General features: G+C 35.1%; 1 protein-coding gene and 1 pseudogene across 1 annotated transcript in view; one reads left to right on the top strand and one right to left on the bottom strand.

The window, feature by feature from the left end:
• Positions 1 to 24,613, bottom strand: part of EFCAB3 (EF-hand calcium binding domain 3) — a 69,090-nt gene that overhangs the window by 25,091 nt on the left and 19,386 nt on the right. The window contains exons 6-16 of the mRNA XM_019732833.3: positions 20,987 to 21,091; positions 19,468 to 19,560; positions 17,889 to 17,942; positions 16,345 to 16,449; positions 13,216 to 13,269; positions 11,456 to 11,560; positions 9,935 to 9,988; positions 9,235 to 9,336; positions 8,645 to 8,698; positions 2,755 to 2,845; positions 859 to 935 (exon numbers count right to left, since the gene is read on the bottom strand). Coding sequence (XP_019588392.3) covers positions 859 to 935; positions 2,755 to 2,845; positions 8,645 to 8,698; positions 9,235 to 9,336; positions 9,935 to 9,988; positions 11,456 to 11,560; positions 13,216 to 13,269; positions 16,345 to 16,449; positions 17,889 to 17,942; positions 19,468 to 19,560; positions 20,987 to 21,091 — 894 coding nt within the window. The remainder of the gene's footprint in view (positions 1 to 858; positions 936 to 2,754; positions 2,846 to 8,644; positions 8,699 to 9,234; positions 9,337 to 9,934; positions 9,989 to 11,455; positions 11,561 to 13,215; positions 13,270 to 16,344; positions 16,450 to 17,888; positions 17,943 to 19,467; positions 19,561 to 20,986; positions 21,092 to 24,613) is intronic.
• Positions 6,751 to 7,021, top strand: LOC109448000 (barrier-to-autointegration factor pseudogene; annotated as a pseudogene).

Raw genomic sequence — 24,613 nt, 5'->3', positions numbered from 1 at the left:
TCTAGAACCCAAACACAGCCGCGTTTGACTTCCTTTTAGTTTTTCTAGTGTGTCATGCTTTCTCTGTTCTCTAGGCCTTTGCAGATTCCACTCGTTCTGCCCAGAATACTCCCCTCTGAGGTCTCTGACTGATTTACCCCTCATTATTCAATCTTTTCTGGGATTCCCCTCCTAACCTGAGAAGACTAAGTGAGGAGACTTTCTTTTATGCTCTTGTAACACTCTGTATTTCCTCTATCATAACTTGTATCACATTGTAATTTAAATGTTACAATCAACAAGTTCATGGTTTAATTGTCTTATAAGACCTTCTATCAGGGCAGGGACCATGTCTGTCTTGTCTATTCCATGCCTAAGTATGCTGTTGGCTTTAAATAAATATGTATTGTTTGGATTAATGAGCTGTAGCCAGTGTAGCTCATTTTATCATTGTAATTTATTTTTCTATGAGAAATTGTGGGACTTTAGTTGTGATTATGCTGCACTATTACTTGATTTCTATTTGACCTTGCATTTGTTCTTTTCCACACCCACAGGTTCTTCCTTGATTGTTTTTCTTTTGTTTTTGTTTTGTTTTATTTTTTCCTTTTCTTTTTTCTTTGTCTACCACAAGTTCTTCTTTGAATAAAAATATTTGGCCAGGACTGTCTAAATTCTGGGAAGATGTCTATTTAAAAGTAAATCCCCTTCCGTCCTACAAATTAGACATTGAATTAAAAATTTTATTTTCTGCTTTCAAATAACACAGTACTCATAGACAACCCTTAAAATCCCCAAATTCTCTTAGAGGAAAAAAAAAGATCAGATATATTAAGGGGCTTTTGTTTATGTTTTCATTTTGGGGAGGATTCTCATTACCTTGCATTTGTGAAGCACTCAACTTCCTTTGTTTGTGCCGTAACTGGCATGGGAGAAATCCTAGTAAATTTTTATCCCTGAGAAAAGACATGAGAAGAATTAATGTATATTTGAAACCAGCAAATATTAGTTCCATTCATCAGTTTTTGCTGACTGGAGGACTGTAACCATCACAATATATCAAGAGTCATACCACCTAAGGGACCTGTTACTGCCACTCGCCAGTGGGATGGACAGTGAGAAAATGTTGGCCACTGAGGTCCACCTCTGCCCTATCCTTGCCCATAACCCTTACCCCTTAAAAAAATCTGATTTCCCCTATTTTACAAAAGAGGAAACTGAGGCTCAAAGGGATTAAATAACTTGCCCTAAGTCACACACATAATAAGAGGAAGTCCTGGGATTCAAACCCAGGTTTATCTGACTCCAAAGCTCAAGAATGTAGGCCTTACACTATTCCTATTGTTAGAAATATAAGTTGTTTCAAATTTTTAACTAGTTTAAATATTCTTATCATGAATATCCTTACAGCAAAACTTTTGTACCCATGATTATTTTATGACTTGCCAAGTGGTATTTTATCAGCAATATGAGAAGGACAGAGGTAGATCAATCTCTGTCTCTATATATAGATAGATAGATAGATAGATAGATAGATAGATAGATAGATAGATAGATTATCTATCTATATTATCTGTCTATCTATCTATCACTTCTGGAAAGTTTGGAACCCTGGGTGACCTTTCATTTCCTCAGGAAAATAAAATCTGGAAGACGAGGAAAAACAATTATACTTTGGGGAAGTTTTGTATAGATTTACAGTAAGTTGTTAGGACAGAACATAAAAATGTATTACGGAAAACTGCGCTTGCTTATAATAAAGTAATTTAAAAATAAAGTTATAATAATTATCATTTTATAAATTAATTTTATTTAATATACATTTAGCTTTGATACTAGTAGAACTAAAAGTTTTAAAAATATGGAAAATAGTGTTTTTATTTTATAATGTTTCAAAGGCTCGAAGAACCTTAGACTTGGACCAAACCCAGTCCAGCCTTTCATCTCATGTAGGAATTCACTCTACTTGTGGTCTTATCTAGTCTTTGCTTGACTACTTTCAGTGACAAAGAAGTCACTACTTCAAAAGATAGCTTGTAATTCAGGGTGATAAGTTCAAGGTATTTGGCTGTTATAAGGTTGTATATATTCCTGTAGCAATGGCGTCATCAGGGACACTAGGAGAAGCACTCTCAAAATGGATAAGAAAATGGATAATTGTGAGAGAGGAGATAGGCTTTTCTTCTTATGATCAGGCTTTCACTTTCAGTCATTAGTGGCTACTGTTTATTGGAATTTGTTGTTACTAGACTAAGAAAAAGCTATTGTTAGCTTTTGACAAAGCTATTGTCACAGGCAAACCTCCCTTCCCAATTTTAGCCCAAGCTTAGTCATGGCTCATTTACCAAATTTCATTTACTGACCATATTTGAGCTACAGACCTTTTCTCTATTCTCTGACTTGCTTAGGGGTTTAGGTCTTCTTTATGAGCCTTCAATTTATTCTGGCACTCAAAATATCTTAATGTATAACTGACAACTTCTTAAGCCTTCTAAGGTATTCTGTCCCCTCACACAAAGATAGCCTCTCATATAGGAGAACAGGAAGAAGAACTCTTTGTCTCTCCAATGAAAAAGGACATATATATTTTTCTCTTCATAAACATGTTTACCTTCAATTCAGATGTTTGTTTTATAACTAAATCTATCACAGAACAGATATTTTAAGAGCATTCTAACTTGTTTCACCATAGCCTTTATGAGTATTTAATATATTCATCACCTTAATAATTCTTTATCTTAATATATTTATCACCTTAATACATTCATTGCTTACCTCTTGCCATGGGAGCTGGGTACTTTTTTTAGAGGATTCAGCTTAAGTTTTGACTTACTGTCAGAAACTGCCATGTTGTCAGTAACTCTGTCTGAAATTCAGAAGGTACAATTAAGGATCAAATCACAGATTAATTTCTCTATATTCTTTTGCAACCTTCCCAGCTCAAGACCTGGAGTTTGAAGTCCAGGGCCTTAAGGAATAGTAATATGTGTAAATTCAAGTTAGAGGTTTGTGCAAAGTCGAAAGGCCATGAGGAAGGACCCCTTTTTCTATTCCAAGATCTCTAAGCAAACTTCCAATGCTGTTTTGCTGCCCTAACCACTCCTGAATGGACTTTATTGCTATGGCCTCCCTAGTCCTTCCCTTTCCACTTCTGTCTAGTTTGAGAAGTAGGGGCTATAGACCAGAAGCTAGGTTGTTGGGGCTTCCCCCTTTTATTGTTGGTTTTCTCTCTCTAATTGTCTTTTCCTAATGTAAAGTGTATAAGGTAGTTCACTAACAAGAAAACTGGGCTGCTGACTTAGGAATATTAAACAATCATATACTATTAAACCAGGAAGAAAAAGTCTCTGAGTGTTCAGTCAGAGTTTGATCAATTTTACCAGGCCTTCATCTCAGAGCCTAGAAAGCATTTGCTTCTAAACAATTACATGTGCTCAAAATCTGGAAACCTACCACAGCTGGGAACTCCGGAGAGGCTCAATAATTTAGGCACTTGGAAGGCACTGTGAAGTCATCCTCCTGGATCAAAATTATCATTACTTTAAAAAAACTACCTTCAATCTCTCACAGAGATGATAGATTTAAAAAAATAAATAAAGACTCAGTAGATTCCCACAAAATCCAGATATTTATCTACTTTTAGTTTGTGCTACTTTCTACTTCTGGGCTTCAATCAGATAAGAATCCCATAAAGGGTTTGTTCCATCACACAACTGTGACCTCATTCACTTCTCAGGCTCAGGCCCAGGGGAAGAATGACCCCCAGCTCCTTCTAGCTTTAGAGCCACAGTGTTTTCAATGTAGTTCCTTCAGCACCCGTGGGTGTGATTTACAGAATCAGAACATTTGACACTGTTGGGATTTTAGGGAAGGGGAAGTTTTGTTTTTTAAAACTATAGTAATATATTTCCATATGCAACAGTAGTGGATTGAAAGTTGTTCAAGTACAAAATTTTACCCAACTCCCTTGATTGGTGATTAAGAACAATTTCATAAATTGTTTAAACCTAGGAAGAGGCACCAAAAAAATCACACTCTTCCAGGTTTGTAGTCAGTCTACAGTATTATTGATTTAAAAAGAGCAACTGAAGAAAGGATTATGACTGTTTCAATCAGCAACTTTAATATTCAAGATCTAACGTGTCTCAGGGTATTGTAAATCCTCTAGCACAGGAGTTAGGAGCACCTTTAGTCCTCAGGATGGGTAAGCACACATACCTCTGACACCATAGGCTTAGTGTGAGCCCTCACTATTGTTTCAGGCTTCACTTAGTGGCTCCAATTCTAGAGGTTTCCTATTATTATGAGCGTAATTTGACTTTTCCCTAGTCTTTCCAAACTTGGTACATTGTCTCCCATTCTGGTCAGGGATATAGAGGGAAAGAAAGGGAAGTTTAATTTACAAATTAATTAAACAAATATTTAATAAGGGCCTGCTATGTTAGGGGCTACCAAGATTTAAAGTGGGGATAATTGGATGGGGTGGTTGAGAAATAGAATTTAAAAATTATTATTATTAATTTCTTTTTTAAATTGTGGTAAAATACATATATCATAAAATTTACTATCTTAACCATTTTTAAGTGTACAATTCAGTATTGTTAAGTATATTCATGTTATCGTGCACAATCTCCAGAACTTTTTCATCTTACAAAAATGAAACTCTATAGTCATGAAACAATAACTCCCCAATTACCCTTCCCCTTCCTGGCAACTACCATTCTTTCTGTTTCCATGAATTTGACAGCTCTAGAAACCTCATGTAAATGCAATCATACTGTATTTATCTTTTTGTGACTGGCTTATTTCACTTAACAATAATGTCCTCAAGGCTCATTCATGTTGTAACGTGTGTCAGAATTTCCTTCCTTTTTAAGGCTGAACAATAATTTATTTGTTGATGGACATTTGGGGTTGCTTCCACCTTTTGGCTATTAGGAATAATACTGCTATGATGCGAGGTCTGACAATTAAGTTTGCGAACTCATCCTAGAAAAAGTGCTACATACCTCATTACTGAATATCACTATGGTCACCTTCGAAGGACTCCCCTTGGGAAGCTATGCACCGAAGCCAGCACCTAGTCAACCCTTCAAAGCAATTTTGGAACTTTTTCTGGAATGGCCATCAGAGCTATCATCATGTTACCCTTGATGTCCTAAATGTCATCAAAATGTCTTCCTTTCAATATTTTCTTTATTTTCAGGTAAAGAAAGAAGTCACTGGGGGCCAGATCAGGTGAGTAGGGAGGGTGTTCCAATACAGTTATTTGTTTACTGGTTAAAAACTCCCTCACAGACAGTGCCGTGTGAGCTGGTGCATTGTCATGATGCCATGAATTGTTGGTGAAAGTTCAGGTCGTCTAACTTTTTCATGCAGCCTTTTCAGCACTTCCAAATAGTAAACTTGGTTTGTCCAGTTGGTACAAATTCATAATGAATAATCCTTCTGATATCAAAAAAGGTTAGCAACATTGTTGCAACAAGTTTGCAAACTTAATTGTCAGAACTTGTATGTTAGAGTTTCTCTATATCTCTAATAAGTGTGGTTTTAGAAATCTTCACATAGAACCCCACAACCCAAGCATCATGAAGAAACAGTAAAGTCAAAAGCCCCTGGTCTATACAGAAGATACCAAGAATAAGGACGATAATGGAGGAGGAAGACAGTGAGACCAGTGCTATTTCTTATAAAATGCTCTGAGTTGCATCTTACCTTATTTATTTACTATAAAGGTCATAATTAATAAATAAATATTTCTTCTATTAGGATTTATATTTTCATAACAGGCAAAAATGATTAACAGATTATAGAATTTCCTTTTCTTCTTCCTTTTGTTCTTTAACATCGTCTCCATCTTTCCCATCATCTTGACCCCCGCCACTACCGTTGTCATGACTACCATTTATTGCATTAAGTATATCACCTGGCTTATCTATGTTAATTTCAGAGCAAGATGCGACCCTAGAGAATCTTTTAGTTCAATGCCTCATTTTCCATACGGAGACACTAAAATTCAGTCAGGTTAAATTATTTGTCAACAAGTTAATGGCAGAACAGGGACCAGGTCTCTGCACAAAGAAATACTGTATACTACAGATGAGAATGGCGGCTGGATTTACCAGAGAAAAGGGAAGATTTTTTCCCCCCACTAGATACTGCTAAATGACTTTTCCAAGTGGGTCTATAGTGATGGCAACTCTTACCTAAAACATATCATTAAGCCCCTTTCCCATACTCTCACCAGAACTAAATGTTCTCAGTCTTGTTAATTTTTGCTTGTCCGATGAGTGAAAATAGTTCTGTATCTTGTTTTCTTTTGAACTTCCATCATTATTGGAGAAGTTAAACATCTTCCAATATTTTATTGGGCATTTACATTTCCTCTTTTATGAATTACCTATTTGTATATTTGCCTATTTTTCTACGCTCAATATGTTTGTTTTTTTTTAATCAATGTATTAGGGCTTTTTCTACCTTAGGGTTATTAGCTCTTTGTCTTGCAACCATTCTATCCTCATCATTTGACTTTCTTCAATTTTCTCTTAAATGTTCCCTTATGAATGAAATAAAAATTTGTTTTTCATTTTTCATTCAGCTCCTTAAGTGTGTGGCATTCCCAGGCCTGGCTAAGTCCTGCAAGTGGCATCCCCAACATATCCTTTAAAAAGCATTTTTGGGTTAGTGGGTTGAGGTATGTATGAGCAGGAGCAGCCAGGCAGCTGGAGCTGGATTTAAGGGAACGGGAGCTGCCAATTAATACTGATCAAGATGACAACCTCCCCAAAGCACTGACACTTCATGGTAGAGCCAACAGGGGAAAAGCCAGTGGGGAGCCCGGATGGGATTGGTGAAGTCCTGGGCAAGAAGCTGGGTGAAAGGGGCTTTGACAAGGTGCCTGTATGGTCCTTGGCAGTTTCTGGTGCTGAAGAAAGATGAAGACCTCTTCCAGGAATGGCTAGAAGACACATGCGGAGCCAACACCAAGTAGTCCCAGCACGGCTTTGGGTGCCTTTGAGAGTGGTGCGACGCCGTCTTGTGATGCTTTCTGGGGAGCCCCCAATCCCTAGCCCCAGCCTCGAGTCTCCAGAGTTTGCAGTCAAGTGGGGGCTCCTTCCTTGTCTTCTTCAAATGTCCTCCTTTGTCTACTCACCCCCGACATCCTCCAGAGTCGTCCAGGAGTTCTCTCCCCTCACCATTTCAACTTTTTTGGAATTCCCACTCTTGCATGCATCTCCTTTCTCTTTTCTCTGCCAGTTTCACGTCAATAATTACCAGCTTTTCTGAGTGGATTCCTGGCCCCTTCCCTCACTTCCACCCTTACCTCTGGTCTGTTTTATGCCATTTGGTTTCTCTTTTGGCAGAACAGTCACTGCCCTTATAAAGTACTTTAAATCAATAAAGTCAGTGGCCTTCAAAAAAAATAATAAAAGCATTTTTTGGAGATATTATTTCTTCATGAGTTACATTTACTTCATTATGATACTAAAAAGGCTACTTTCAGCAGTTTTTAGAAGGGCTCAGTTTCTCTGAAGGATATAATGATGTCTGTAACATTCACCATCAGCTGACACTTGGGTCATTAGTTTCCCAAGTTCCTCATCCTTGAGTCTAAGTCCCATGTTTTCCATGGGAAGGGGTTCCACTTTTTTGATTTTGACTCTTGGTCCTTAGGAAAGAAGGACATGGTTTATATAATTGTTGGAAAAATAAGAAACAAGTATTGATATTTAAGAGAGAAAAATGCTGATCATGGTCCTGCATCATAAATTCCTAATTGGAGAGTAAAGCACAGGGCACAAAGAAACTGCTAACATATAGACCTCCCTAGATTCAGACATGTCTGTTGAAAGTAGGAAAAAAATAGAGAAAGATAACCATTGAGATAACGGTAAACAGTAAACAGTATTTACCCTTATGGGGAGGGATTAGATCAGTGGTAGGTGGCAGGACTTTCACTTTTTGTTTTATTGAGATATAATTGACATATAACATTATATTAGTTTCAGGGGTACAACTTGATTTAATATTTGTAGATGCTGCAAAATGATCACCACAGTAAGTCTAGTTAATATCCATCACCATATATAGTTACAATTTTTTTCCTTGTGATGAGAAATTTTAAGATCTATGCTTTTAGCAACTTCAAATATACAATATGATATTATTAAATATAGTCACCATGCTGTTCCTTACATCCCCATGACTTCCATTTCTTTATATCAGTTTTTTAAGTGGTAGAATTGGATACTTTCCTTACAGTATTTTGTGTTTTAAAAATATTTTTCTAATTAAAAATTAAACCATAATTGTTTACACAGAATTGGTGTGGAAAGCAGAAATGGGGTATTTTACATAACCTATCAAGGGGACACTGCTTTAGTTTTCCATGAGAGATCAAGAGAGAGAAATAAGCAAGTATCATGACTCCTGGTTGAAAAAACTACCAATCTGTACAGTTCTAGCCAGAAAATGGTGTTAGAAACTTCCTACAGTAATGAGATACTTTAATCCCAAAAGGCCAATGCACCCAAAGAAGAATGGTAAATTATGAGTCATAACAATGGACCGATAAATTGGCAAGAACCAATGTTGGAACATTTAAAAGAAATGCTAAACATCAGAATTTTATTTTACTTGCTCCTTCATCATGCCTCTCACTCACCATCCAGGGCCTTCACACCTTTGAGCAATCTATTCTTACGTTCTTTTCCATCAGCTGTAATATAAGACACAATTAAGAATACAGGTTAAATGATGGAAAGATTAACAAAGCACAAAGAAAACACAACATTCATAATTTCAGGGAAAATAACCCCTTAAGATTTGTTTAGAAGTTTATTCTGTTTTATCCTCAAGTAAGAATGAAACCAAAGATGAAGAAAGCTTTCATTGGAAAAAAAAAATGCTTTCACTGATATAAATGTACCTATTGGTTGGATTTAAAACAGCATTTATTTCCCTGTTTCTTTTTCCTCCTTCTCTTCCTCCCCTGGTTTCCCTCGTTTCCTCGGCCATGATTTGGATTAGGCAGTGCTCCCAGGGTGACAGTATGGTTTAGCTTTCATGGTGTGACACTTGTGAAAGATGTTGCCAATTTTCAGTATTAAAATGTAAACGATAAGAAGAGGATTTCTTTTTGTGTAGAAATTGTGTTTCTGAACAGGTTTCATTGGACATACACACATATAATATCAGAAGTTTTCACACACAAGCCCATAAATCCCAGCTTCGAAGACTGTGCTAAATCCTCACCGGGACCTGGCAGAGTTTTCGGCGGCTCCTCCTTCTCATCAGTGAGTACGAGCCCAGTTTTCCTCAGCACGTTGTCCAGGTTACTGACATCAACCTTCTCTTCTTTGGAAAGATGGGAATTGTTAATTTGTAAGAATTTTAGGAATGGACTAGTAATGATTGATTTTAAATTATGTCAAATTATGTGACATCCTTAATTAGTTAGTAGAGCAAATTGACTATGCAATTTGTTAAGCTATGTAGATTTGAAGGACATGTGAGTGTGTTAAGCTAGATATAGAATTTATACTTTTAATTCAAGCTAAAGAAAAGCCTATATAATTCCAGATACAAGTCAAATGTAATTGTATTTCTGAATTATGGGGTCTTTTGACACACACAGTTAGCATATTTCCTGGCTATTCTACAAAAGCTTCACCTTGAGATGGAACTGTGTTGACCTATATTTTGGTTGTTTAAACAATGGTGAAGTAGAAAACATTATGGGTGAACACAAACAATATAGGTCTATACAGGAAAAATCCCAAATCAAACAGTAAGATTATAAAACAAACATTTAACCATCAAATTTATAGGGAGTCAACTTAGTATGTCAGTAATAGCTCCAAGAGAAAACTGTTTAAAGACGTCTTTTTTCTTTCTATAAAGCATTAGGTCTTAGTAAATAATGAATTCCTTTTCACCACAACTTCTTACTCACCTGTAAAAGCTTTTGCCTTATCCATCACCACATTCAAATCAGCCATTTCATTCTCTGTAAGAAAAGAATTCAGGCATAGAGACCTACTCTTAGACTTAGAAGAATGACATGAAAAATTTAAGTTGTAATATAAAGGGTTAGAATTCAGCTGTTTTTCATGATTTTCTTTAGTAACTTTTAACTCAAAATAAACAAGAAACGGAAAGAAAAAGATCAAAGTGATAATCTAAAGTGAGCATTCATTTAATTAATACCACTTTCTATAAAGTATCAAATGACCCTTTATATAGAGAAGAAGTTTAATAGTAGTCCCTTCTAACAGACCTTTCCCTTCAGACCCAATAAGGGGAATGTATTTCAGTAGACAAGACTGAATTTGAACCTAGACGTCATTTATTTACATAAGCAGCTGACCTTTAAACCGTCACAGTGTGCCATCTTCCCACTCTCTAAATTTTGCTTATGTTCCCCACCTCCATCTCACAGGACTGTAAGATATTTGAGAGCAGGAATCATGCCTTAATTTTATTTATACCACCAGGCATAAGTTGTTCACTCTCTAGTTCAGTGTTTTGCATATAGTTTGTGCTAGCTAATGAATGAAAGAATTGCAGTGGTACCGAAATAGTCACACTGTTGGGTTAGAAAACAATATAATCTTTCTTTTTTAATCAAGGGTTTTTAAAATACTTCATTGGTAACAGTATCTTTTCCAGTAGAAGTCATTTTGAGGATCCCCCAGCTAATACGTGGGGAGAATATCACAATTAAACAGTGATTTATATTGATTTTTTTCATGATAAGAAGAGGGGCCAGACAAAATGATTGATAATTACCAGTGTTGTTAAACCAAGGGAAAGTAAAGTTTTAAACTAGAAGCTAGGCCCAAACTGTTTTCCACATTAAGGCCAGATACAGATAAGGGTAGCAAGGCAGATGTTTGCTGGTAGCAGTGGCCTACCTTAGCTACGCTTGCCAATCACTAGTTGAGAACAGGAACCCTGAATTAGGGGAGAAGAACCATTTGTTCATTTTGGACTAGCGTGTGCTGGCTCTACTGAAAGATGCTCTGCCTGGCTTTCTGATTGAAGCTTGTTTTTCATCAGGTTTTTAATCAAACTCACAGGCTCTGTGACTGAATCAAAAGCGCTCTAATGGGGAAATCTTAGCCTGGGGCTCATCTCCTAGCAATCTCTTCCTAATGCCTCTTTGCCTCTTTGACATTTTTATCTGGTTAAATTGGTCTTACTGCATCATTAATGAAACTATCTTATATATATAAAAAAGGTATACATGGGTGGGAAGGAAGGAAGATATACAAAGCAAATATAGCAAAACAGTAACATCTGTTAACTCTAGCCAGAGGATACACAAGTGTTTGTTATATTGCTCTCTGTTTTCATGTATGCTTGACATATGTCATAAGTTTTCCAAAGAAATTAAAAAATAGTTTACTTTCAGAAGCCCTCTTATAGAAGCCCTAAGGTTCCCCCGAGACACGGTGGTACCTGAACTGCTTACCGTCAGCCGGCACTCGGCTCAGTAAGTCCTCACCGTCCTCTTTCTCAAGCTGGATTCCCATGTTCTTCAAAAGCGTGTCCAGGCTACTGACACTGACTTTTTTCCCTTAGGAAAGAAGAGGATGAAAAGAAGAAATACAAATAAGTCCAAGAAGTGGAAGATGCGAGCTTTGAGTAGGAGCTCACCCCAAGTGGAGAGTGAAACACTGGCCATTTAAGGGAACCCAGATAGTGTTGAAGTTGAGAAGAGATAAGTTCTCCCTCAACACTGTGTTACACCTTTTAATTGAAGTAATCATGGATGAAAAAGAAGAATTAGACAAGTCTGAGGAACTGTGATAAAGATAACCAACCTAAATGAAATCACAAGTTCAAGCTTGCCACGTATTACTAACAATAACTTCCTCCAATGTAGCTCTACCCAAAGAAGAATGGTTATGAGGCATAAATTCAGTATCAGTAAACCAGTGGGAAAAAAAAGAGTCTAACCAAATTTTAAAAAGCAAATGCAAATCTCAATAAATTTTAGCTGTGGTTCTTATGATTCCTATCTTTGAAAGCATTCACACTATCCAGTAATCTTTTCTTGTATACCTTTCCATCTCCTGTAAGGTATGGTAAAATTCAAGTGAAAAGAAAAAAGATTAGGAATTCTATAGTTTTATAAGACATTATATGCATATGATTCACCCAGAAATTAATTCCAGTTTACCCTCAAATAATAATGGAAGATAAGGACTGCTCTCAGTGTGGTCCATCTATCCCCTAGTTGGAACACAAGGCAGTAGTTAATGTGGGCCGCACGCGTGCACACACACGCTTCTTTCTTCTCATTCGTTCTCTTCTTTTTTTTCTTTAATTAAAATTTATTGGGGTGACAATGGTTAGTAAAGTTACATAGATTTCAGGTGTACAATTCTGTAATACATCATCTGTATATCACATTGTGTGTTCACCATCCAGAGTCAGTTCTCCTTTCATCACCATACGAGTATATTTGACCCCATTTACCCTCATCTATAACCCCCTGCACCCCTTACCCTCTGGTAACCACTAAACTATTGTCTGTGTCTATGAATTTTTGTTTCTTTATTTGTTTCAGGTGACAATATTAAGAGACCTAATCATTTTACATTATGAAAAACATAATCAAGTACAGCATTATTTCTAACTGTAGGGTGAAATTTAAACACATGAGCTGACTTCATTTATGTAGAGTTATTGTAAAATTCAGCACCTGAAAAGGTTCTTTAATTTAAATAAGAAGATAACACTTCTATCCCATGTATGGGTCAATATAGCATAGAGTAACACAGGGGCAGTATAACTGGTCAATGACTTTTGATAGTATATAGAATAATCTACATAATTCTACTGGCAAGTGATATTTCTGTTACTACTTCATGACCTAAGTGATGGGACTGATTGTTCACAGTGATCATATTTCTTGACACAAAAACTTCAAATCGAGATTCACTGTGTTCACCTATATTTTGATGTTTTAAACTAGAGAAATGAACACATTAATAGCCAATACGTTGGACAAGTTAATACTTCTTTTTGAGGGTGCTCACACTTTTCCTAAATCTCTAATAATCCAAACTATGGTCAATAAGACAAAATTATCAGTAAATAAGGAAAAGAGCAGAGTGAACTTACTAATGATGGCTAGAGGGGGGTAAACTACTGCTTTAAAAAGGTAATTCTCTACAAAGTATCAAGATCTTAATTTTATAATGTCTTATACAAATTCTCACTCACCTGTAAAAGTGTTTGCTGCATCCATCAACATATCCAAGTAAACCTTTTCATTTTCTGGAAGAAAATTCAGAATTTAGACTCAGATGAAGATAATGAGACTTGAAAAATTATAGAAAATTCATAAATAAAGATATGGCATATGGAATCCTGATAATTTTTCATTCTTATTCTAGAATCTTTGTTATATTTTTAATCCACAAGAATATATACCAGAGGAAAGAAGATTTGAGCTTTAAGTGTATATCCATTCACTTAATACAACTTCCCTTTTATTTCATAAGCTGTTTGCTGTTAAAAAATCTTTAGAGTATTATGGTGAGTGAGTTTTTTGTTTGTTTGTTTGAAGTCAGCTCCATTGTATAGTCCAGTTCTCTTCCTGTCAGACATAATTCTCTTGCATTGAGTGAAGGCTGAGATGGGTTAGAGCAGCAGTTCTCAATGTGTGGTCCATGGACCCCAGGAGTCACCCAATACAATACCCTTTGCCTTTTCACATGCTGACATTTGTACTGATGCTGAAAAAGTGGTGGTAGGTAAAACTGCGGGCATCTTCTCATGAATTAAGGCCGTGGCAACACACTACTAGCAGTTACTGTGTTCCTCACTGCACATGCTTGAAGTAAAATCGTGTTTCACTTAAGAATGTTCTTGGTAAAGCAGCAAAAGTTATTAAAAATATTAAATCTTAATCCTTGAGAACATATCCTTTAAATATCCTGTATAGTAAAGTAAGAAGTGTGCATAAAGCACCTCAACTACAATGATTTCTTGGGGAAAAGAACTTGTGTGATGGAGTTGCGAAAAAACTAGCTACTTTTTCATGAAACACCATTTTCGCTTGAGAAAATGCCTGATGGAAAAAATATAGTTATTCAGAGTTTGGAATTTGAGAAACATTTTGAAATGAACAAAGTCAGCCTGTCATTTTAAGGAAACAACTAAGAGTAAATGTTTTAATAGTATAGTTCAAGTTTTCAACTAAAATTGTGAATTTTGGAAACCTGATGTTTGTACTGTGACTTGATAGCTTCCCAATGCTTAACTGCTTTTTTGATGAGATCGGTGGTGATATTAACAAATGTGATTTTTTTTATATTGAATAATGAAATGTGCCAATATTTAGAAAATCTGAATAATTCAGTGAATTGAAATTTTCCAAATGACCAAAGCATGAACAGATTTTAATGTCACCAAGTAGAAAAAGTTCAGTGATATGGTTTCTGATCCCATATGACAACTAAACTTTAAAAATCTACCACTTGATGGGTTTTGGGGTAATATCAAAGAAGAATACCCACAATTATTTGAAAACACTATTAAAATACTCCTTTCTTTGCCAACTACATATATTTGTGTGAGGCCAAATTGTCTTCATATACTTCAACCAAAACAACATATCCCAACAGATTTAATGCTGAAGCAAATATGAGAAACCAGACAGACAATAAAGTGATTTATAATTATGTAAAACAATGTTCCTCTTCTCACTAAATTTTTTGTTTTATTTTGGAAAATACAGTTATTTTGCAAAACAAAATTTTTTATTTAACTTGCATTAATAAATATTAATGTTTTAATTTCTAATACAATTAATATTAATAGATAGATTTAATCCACAAAAGCAGAAAAGCTGTTTAACATCCTCAATAAATTTTAAGAGTGTGAAGAAGTTCTGAGGCCAAAAAGTTTGCAAACCACTAGGTTAGAGGGTACACACAATAGACAAGATTCAGTTTGCTTTTTGGTGCCTAATCCAACTTCAGTATATATTTATATTTATCACTGAGCCTAGGAGTTCCTCATCCTCAAACTTTACTAGCTCTCTTGTGTTTTTTCATTTCCCTCTAGACTGTATTTGCTTCTTGGGGCAAACACTATATCTCTGTTCCTCCTGTACCCTAAACAGTTCCAGTTTCTAGTAAATACATTGCAGAGATAGTATAAACATTTACCCAGTAAATAAAGCAATACCAATATAATTCTAGTATGTTATATTGCACTCAATTAATATTTCTTGGAAGAATCAATAAAAGAAAAGTATTTAAAACTCCGAACCTCGATCCTTAAATAATGAAGTCCTGCCCTAGGAAAAGATACTCTTTCTAGTCCTTGTGGCTCCATGCTATTGTAATGAAACCTACAACCAGCCCTTCACGCCAGTCAAGATTCTTAGTGACCTGCATCCTAATGTTAGCTGCCCAGCTCAGCTGCGGGTGAAGAAAGAGACCATTCGCCTCCTTTTCTTCAGTCTCGGTCCTTTCAACTCTGTCCTGATACCATCTCAGTTATGCTGTTTTTAACAAAATAGTCTTTCTCCTCAAGTATATATCTTTATGTCATCTTTTCCTATCCTTTGTCTTTTCTCTTACTCTTCCCTCACCTTTTCCTCTTATCTTTTTTCCTTATCCTACTCTTTAACTCCATTCCTTATCTCTCAAATATTCCTTGATTACATCTTTCTATTCTTTTGGCGTTCCTGTGCTCACAGGGATACTCTGAGGCATTGTTTTAACGTTGCTGGTGGGTCTCATGGTTCAAAGACAATGTATTAGGTTGGTGCAAAAGTAACTGCAGTTTAAAAGGTTAAAAATAACTGCAAAAACCACAATTACTTTTGCACCAACCTAATACTTAAAGAATAATAACATTAATAATCAAGGAATGCATTTTCAAATATCTGATACCTAGTATCTAAATGTCTGGTGATTGCCTCAATTCAATTATGTCCTAATTGAAGGACATAATTGCTACCTAGCTCCTAAATTGACATAATATTCAATTATGTCCTAAATATTATTTTTCTCTTTATTCTGCTCCTTCTTCTGTGCCCCCCCACCCCGTTTTTGGTTTTGTGGCAATCATAAACCATAAACCTCTGGTTCACACTTTTAGTATCTCCCTCCCTTCCCCCTACCACATTAAATCAGTCTCCCCACTATATCACCAGTGTGGTTCCTGAAATAAGACCCTTATCATCTGGACCTTATAAGGCTCTATCATCTGGACTTCAGCAGAAGCCTCTAAATTGTATCTTTGCCTCCAGTTTTTCTCTCCCCAATGTGTGTTTTCTCACAGCTTTCAGAGTAGACTACTCATTGCCTACAGGATAAATGTGTTTTAAATGCTCACCAGTAACTGGTAGGTGGGTCTGCTGGTCCTGGATTTCATTTGCTTCCAGCCTAAACCCAGTGTTTTGTGGAGTATTTCTTAGATCACTGACACTAAACTTTCCTCCTTAATAAAAACAAGAAGAAATAGATAAGGAAGTCACAAAATGAAAAATGCAGGCCATCAACCCCTATCTAGCAATGAAATAACAAAGAAGCTATTTATAGCAAGTAGTCAGGTCAGGTGTGGGAGTCAGGAAAAGAACATGATACACTATACATTCTATACTGTAGAAACACAGCTACATTTAGTTTGTTTTTTATCTTCTCTTTGCTCCTGCTTCTCTCCTTCTTCTTTTTTAAAAAATCTATTTTTACAAATCCATCTGATCTGCTACCTGAGGGCTGAGTAATGAACTTTGACTTTGATAGCCACTGATAGCTGAAAGGTGGTTAGATTGATGATTTTTAAATCCAAATCTAAGTGATGAAAGTTTTGTTTGTATTAGCATTAGCTTTTTAATAATTTTCAAGCATTTTTGGTTTATTTTGTAATGTTTCACATAGTTCCAAAAACCAGACTTCCTGAAAATCCCAGATAGTACCCACAAGGTTTACCACTAGCTGGCAGTGTCTTCAGCAAGTTTGAGTGTTTATAGGGTGTGAGCTCAATCACCAAGTTTCCCAAAACACTTTCAAGTTTACTGGTATCAACTTTGTCTTCTTTGAACGAAAAAAGGGTTGTTGAAACGTGGCAATTCTAGGACATTCTAATGATCTGAAATAATGGAAAAGTTGGCTAACATAAAGCCATCCTCACTTTCCTATTCTCATATATTTCAATAGTGTTTCAGGATAGTGAGACAGAATTTATTCCTTGATTTTTCATAAAGAGAGAAAGTCTGGTCTCCTAAGTGTGGTGGCAAGATACCATGGATGAAACTTAGATTACATAATTGGTCAGTAATTTAAGGTATCTAGTCTTTTTTCTTTTTAATGCTGAATTGTGATTATTATTGAAAGAAACCTTATCAACTTAATTTTCTAAAAATATTCATCTTATTCTGTGCCTACCTAGATTTGGCTAATTAAACCAGCAGTTATTAACTGAAAAGCTTGCTGGAGCCTGGAGGTAGAAAAAATGAGTGAAAGTGGTTGTGGTGAAGTGAATAGCACATGCCTTGTCCAAAGAGAAAACACACCAGCTATTGTTGTGAGGGCAAGTATGGCCAGTGTTGCCAGATCTTAACAAAAATTGACTGCAGGTTGGATTCAACTCATGGGTGGCCTATTTGTGACCTCTGATTTAAACACTGGGTAAGATCAGCATAATACTGCAAGAAACTATAGAAAATGTAATTCATTGCTTGAACATCACTACTTATTTTTATGGATGAATCCTAGCTAATTCAAAGTCAAAGGCAGAAGAAAATTAGGTGTAAATATTTCATTATAAATACATAAAATCTCAGCATTAATATTTATGATATAATATTGGAAAAACACTATGCAAAATATAATAACCTAGGGTTAGAAATTATTTAAAAGTGTTTTATAATGTCTTACCTGAAAAAGGTTTCACTTCATTCATCACCTTTTCCAGATCAACCTTACCATTAACTGTAATACAAGGAATAAATTGGTCAGAAACATGACAAGGAGGCTCCTTGCCAGCATAAGGGCTTTCTGATTCCTTTGACCCCTAAAAGACCAAGAAGAAACAAAATAAGTGGGCTGAAATATTCATGCTCCTGAGGTGGTGAAAGCACAGAGATGCCAGAACAGAAGTTTCCTGCTTTTCTATAAATTAAAAAATAATCTGCCATGGAATGTGTAATATTAAATGGTATCCACTTATGTGAAGTACCAAAATTAGGCGAATTCATAGAGACAGAAAGTAGGATAGTGGTTAGCAGGGGCTGGGAGCAGGGGCTGGGAGTAGGGAAATGGGGAATTATTCCTTAATGGGTATAAAGTGTGTGTTTGGGATGAAGAAATGGTTCTGCATAAGGGTAGAAGTAATGGTTGCACAATATTGTGTACTTAATGTTACTAAATTGTACACTTAAAATGGTAAATTTTGTTATGTATATTTACCACAATAAAAAAATGGTAAATTACAGAGCAGTCTACAGAGAATCTTAAGGATAGAGTCAATTGTTAATATGACAAGAAGGTATATTTAAATATCTAGATAATAAATATAAATCATGAGAACTTTCAATTTATCTACTTTTTCATTATGATTCTTTCCTACCTCTAAGTGTTTTTATACCTTCCAGCAATCTATTCTGCTAGATTTGTCCATCAGCTATAAGAGAACACACAATTCAGGTCAAAGAGAAATCAGAGTCACTAAGATGGTTTAAAAATCATTTCAGATTTGAGGCTCTATAAAATTTTTCCATATGTATCAACTTATAAAACTATTATGAAAGAAGAACTTTTAAAATGTGACCACTTTACTTTCTCTTTGGCGTGTAAAACAATATTATTATTCTACTGTGCTGAAATTCCTCCTTTCACTTTCCCCATTCTTATTTCTAGTATGCTACCACACTTCCTTCTTAAATTTGCCATTTGTTTCTTGGCATGTGCCATTACCAGCTAGACTGCTGAGACAAGAATGGTTATTATTGACAATACAGTCATAACACATTTATTGGAGCAATGAAACATAACAGTATTTTTAATGTATTTAATCCTGTAAACCAAACATATGAATAAATATTATAGGCTATTTGAACCAAATATCAAGGAACACTTGGCATGGACCAGATATGCTCATGGACTTTTTTTTTTTTTTTTAATTCTTTTTTGTTTTTCAGGCCTCCAATTGGCAGAGATTCCCTCTCCTTTAGCCCCTGGCACTGGATCCCACACTCAGGGCTTGGAGAAGGGGGTGGGGCTCATGCCATGGCAGCCACTCCCCAACTCATGGACATTTTTGGTGGATCAAATTTCAAGGACCTTTTGGAGTGGGCCAAATGTCTTTGTGGGTGTTTTGGACAGGACTAAATATCCACTAACCTGTATCCTTGATATTCAGGGAATTTAATGTCAATAGCACCTACTCTACAATCACTTTGTGACCACCATTCTTTTTTGCTTAGATAGGAAATAGATTTGTTATAGAAATTATCACCATCAGTTGGCAAATTCCAATGTTTCTTATCTTGAAGTTCTATTCCCATGTTTCCTGGAACTTTTTTCATGGCGTTGACATCAACCTCTCCTCCTTCAAAGCAAAAGAAATGGAGACTTATGGCATTATTGTGAATGATGTTATGATTCTATATCATTTTTAAAAATTGTCTTTGCAGCATTACATCCAACTGCTGCATGAACAGAGACCTGACCTAACAAACATGCCTTGGGCCTTCTGATAAAGATGTTTTTGTTAATTCTCGTATAATCTCTGAATAATGGTCAAGGCAACAGAACATGCAATTATGAATAAAAACTTTGTAGTAAATTAGGATGATATAGATTGCTGACCTAAATAGTTTTATGAGGTACTTGCTTTATTTTGAGATCACCTCTAACTTTACCAAACTTTCCTTCACCATTTACCGTGTTGAACTAAAATGCATTTAGTTTTCCAAACTTCAGAGAAGATATGCTTATTATTGGCACAGATTCCAGATAAGGACTATGGAAACAACAAAGAGCACTGAGTTTTGTTGCTAAAAGTTCTGATAATCCAATATCTAATTATAGGTATTTACACATAAACTTTTTTTAAAGGAGTGTGGGGATAGATTTTAAAAGTCCATATAATCATATTTGTGTAAAGAGCATTAAATCATAATTTAGTGGAAAGAACTTGGTTCTCAGATTTCCAGTAGCATCTTACTCTTAGGTATTACTCTAAGGTGTTACCTGTAACAGCTTTTATTCCATCCATTAAGATACTTACATCAACCTTCCCAGTAGCTATAATGACTTAGTTAGGATCCAGAAAAACATACAGCTTTAGAACAAAAATATGAAGTATTTACATTGTAAAACAACTCCAGGCAGAATCCATTATTTCCACTATTTTATTTGAGTACATTTTCAATGTATAATTTCAGGCTGGGATTCATTCTATAGTATTAGCAAAATGGACTTCGAGAGTATAGGAAAAACATTTTGTGATGCCACATTACTTCATAAATTCTATAGGACAATTCATGCTGCCCAGGTTTCCTTTGAAAACACTTCTGGCAAGGACACAAACTCATGCAGGTACCAATGGCAAAAGAAGTAAAGACCATAATTCTCATCACATGTCTTGTACTATTATACTTTCTCCTGAAACCCTGGTAGCCCTTGTTCCTGTGTAAACTACTGACCTGACTGAGATCCTGGCAACATTCTCAGCTTCTACTAGAACACTAAGAATTGTGATATACAAGACATTAAGCTCTTTAGGTCAAGGACCATGTCTATATTTACTCACCATTGTATCTCTAGCACCTTGCATAACACCTGATATATAATGGTAAGTAATTATTTGCTAAATGAATAAATAAATAAATAAATGGTTAAAAAGTATCAACTTTAGATTAATATATTAAGAGAAAAAAATCACTTTCATTTAAGTCAAATAAGTACTATCAAAAAATACCAGTCTCAAGTCCAAATTCCTCAGAGGGCATAATGATGTCTAAGTCACTCACCATCAGTTGGTAGATTTGGGGTTACATCATTAAGTTCCTCAGCAGTGAGTTTGATTGCCATGTTTCCAAGAACAGTGTCAAGGTCATGAACATCAACTTGAAACTCTACAAAAGAAAAAGACGTGAGAAAATTGAAATAAAAGTAAAAATATAATAAATATTAACTCCTATGTATCACGGTTACCCGTATCTTCATAAAAAAGAAGCCAAAGACACTTAAGTGTTTAAAGGAAGCTAGTAATCTATTCATTTAACATATACAATATTAAAGATAAGTTTACATAAGAATATGTTGAAAGAGGCTTGAAAAACCACTCAGATTAATTTTAGCAGCAAAACAGCAAATAAAACAGTTTTTAATAAAAATATTTATACAAGTAAGTAGGGCTCAGTTTGGTACTGTTTTTCAAGATGTACTAGCTTAAATCTAGGCCTACGTTTTATTATTTCCACAGATGAAATTGAGGTAAGCCTAAATAGCTACAATATCTTTTAAGAACAAAACATAGATTCTTCAATCAATATGAACATATGTATGTATTAAAATAAATTATGCAACTACATCTGAGAACGGCAGGAAGCAATAGTGGCAAGAAAAATCAAAAGCAAACCACAAAAGTCTCAATCTGCCTTATCAGTTATCATCTCACTCATCTTTTGGAGCATAATTCAACAACATATTCTTACACGTGTTTTCATTAGCTGTAGCTGTAAGAAAATACATAATTTAGGTCATAGAGAAAAGAGCTAGATATGCTAAAGCGATACCAAATATCCAAGTTCAGAAATATAGACCATAAAATAATTTGCTCCAAAATTTACCTAGTATCTTCTAGAAATAATCAAATATGTAAACAAAATTCTTTATCCTTATTTTCTAATTTTGTTTAAATTACAGTTGATATTCAATATTATTTTATATTAGTTTCAGGTGTACACATAGTGGTTAGACACTTATATAATTTACAAAGTAATCACCTTCTGATAAGTCTAGTACCTACCTGGCAACATACATAGTTATTACAATATTTTTGACCATATTCCCTGTTGTACTTTACATCCCCATGACTATTTTGTAACTACCAATTTGTATTTCTTAATCCCTTCACACTTTTCGCCTAACCCCCCAACCTCCATCCCATCTGGCAACCGTCAGTTTCTTCTCTGTATCTATGAGTTCTGTTTCTGTTTTGTTTGTTCACTTATTTTGTTCTTTAGATTCCATATGTAAGTGAAATCATATGGTATTTGTCTTTGTCTGACTTATTTCACTTGGTATAATACCCTCTAGGTCCATCCATATTGTTGCAAATGGTAAGATTTCATTCTTTTTTTATGGCCGAGTAATATTCCACTGTATATATGTAGCATATCTTCTTTATCCAATTGTCTATTGATGAGCACTTAGATTGCTTTCATATCTTGGTTATTGTAAATAACGCTGCAATGAACATAGGGATGCACATATCCTTTCGAATTAGTGTTTTGGATTTCTTTGGATAAATACCAGGAAGTGGAATTGCTGGGTCATAAGATAGTTGTATTTTTAGTTTTTTGAGGAATCTCCATTCTGTGTTCTATAGTGGCTGAACAAATTTTCAATTTCACGAACAATGCATGAGGATTTTTGTTGTTGTTGGTGGTGGTTTTGGTGTTAAGTTGCATGAGTTCTTTATAAATTTTGGATATTAACCCCTTATGGGTGTATCATTGGCAAATATCTTTTCCCATTCAGTAGGCTGTCTTTCCATTATGTTGGGCTTTCCTTTGCCACGCAAAAACTTAATTTGATGTAGTTCCATTTGTTTAGTTTTTCTTTTGTTTCCCTTGTCCGAGGAGAGGTATCAGAAAAAATATTACTAAGAGCAATGTCAGAGAGTTGTCACATATTGCCTATGTTTTCTTCTAGGAGTTTAATGGTTTCAGGTCTTACTATTTAAGTCTTTAATACATTTTAAGTTTATTCTTGTATATGGTGTAAGAAAGTGGTCTAGTTTCATTTTTTTGCATGTATCTATGCAGTTTTCCCAACACCATTTACCCCATTGTATATTCGTGCCTCCTTTGTCATAGATTAATTGATCACATAAACAAGAGTTTATTTCTGGGCTCTCCATTCTGTTCCATTGATCTCCGTGTCTGTTTTTATGTTTTTATGCCAGTACCATGCTGTTTTGACTATTATAACCTTGGTATCTGGATGGGGAACAGCACTGCATGGGGTTCGGTGGTGAAGTGGGAAGCAGTTAAAGATGAAGTCCCTACTAAGTGGTATTAAAATGTCAGAAGACTCATCCAAAAAGATTCCATTTATCAAAGTAAATGTACTTCACTGTAGAAACTGAAGAGGGCACTCTTAAACCGTATAAGCCACCCAACACCTTGAACTCTTCCAACAAATCAGAGTAGAAATGGACAAAGGAAGATTTGAAATGAGAGCTGACTGAATTCTGGAAACAAATTGCAGAGAAACACAAAGTCGACTCCAAAATAAAGACTCAAGTAAAAGTACTCAAGGTAGGATGAATATGACTGAACTGTAGTAAGTAACATATAGAAGAGAAATGAAAACCAAAAGAAAAAAGAGGAAGGGGAAAAAGGAGGAAGAGAAAAGCCTATGCAAAAAAAAAAAAAAGTTCAGAACAAAAGTGATAGATTAAGAGACAGAGAAGCTCCGATATGTATATAAATGAAGTCTCTGAAGAAAAGAAAATGAAAACGATGGAACAGATTTAACTTTTTATTAGAAATTACATGCACAGGATTAGAAAAAAGGTTATCCTTGGTGCCTGAAACATTACTGGTCCATACATGGCCCACTTTTATTTATTTGGTTAATTCAAAAATTTTATAATATAATAAATACAAGCAAACTTATGTGGAAAATAAAAGCTAGGACTTCAAAATAATCAGCATCTAACCAGAGGACTCTCCTTACAAACCATCCCTCTGCCTTCTCCATCCCTTTATCATGAATCCAGTGTTTACCATTCCTTTGCTGCCTTTTTAAATGTGATTTTATTGTTCCTTTATATACATTCCTAAAATCACTGAGAAGAATGTCAAATGCTTCCTTATCTAATAATTAGCCACATGTGCCTCCTCTTCTATGAAATAGCTGTTTGACTCTCTCACTCATTTTTCTTTTGGTCTGTTTGTGTTCTTATGGATTGGTTGGAATTCTTTATTCTTGATACTAATCCTTTGTGAGTTGTGAGAATTGTGAATATTTTCTCAGAGTTGTAACTTATCTATTTCATTTTCTATTCTGATCTCAGTCATCATAGATTAATTCTGCCAGTTATTTACCATCATATGAATAAAATCGTACTGAATGTTTTTTTTGTGTGTCTGGCTGCTTTCACTCAACTTTATATCTGAGTTTCATTTGTAATCTTTTGATAACAGTAGTTCATTCTTTATCACACAATATACCATTATATAATTATCACAATTTATCCATTCTCCTGTTCATGGAATTTGAGTTGTACCAGGTTTGGATTATTATAAGTAACTATTATGAAAACTGCTATGAACATTCTTGTGTATGTATTAAGTTGTACATGTAGGAATTGAATCTCAGTGTATGTAAGTCATACTTCAATTTAAAAAATCTATTGAAAAAGA

This window comes from Rhinolophus sinicus, chromosome 12, assembly GCF_057876585.1.
Source record: "Rhinolophus sinicus isolate RSI-liver-muscle chromosome 12, RSI-T2T, whole genome shotgun sequence".
Classification (NCBI taxonomy): Eukaryota; Metazoa; Chordata; class Mammalia; order Chiroptera; family Rhinolophidae; genus Rhinolophus; species Rhinolophus sinicus.
Note: the sequence above shows the minus strand (reverse complement) of the source record. Positions and strands in the feature narration are given on the sequence as shown.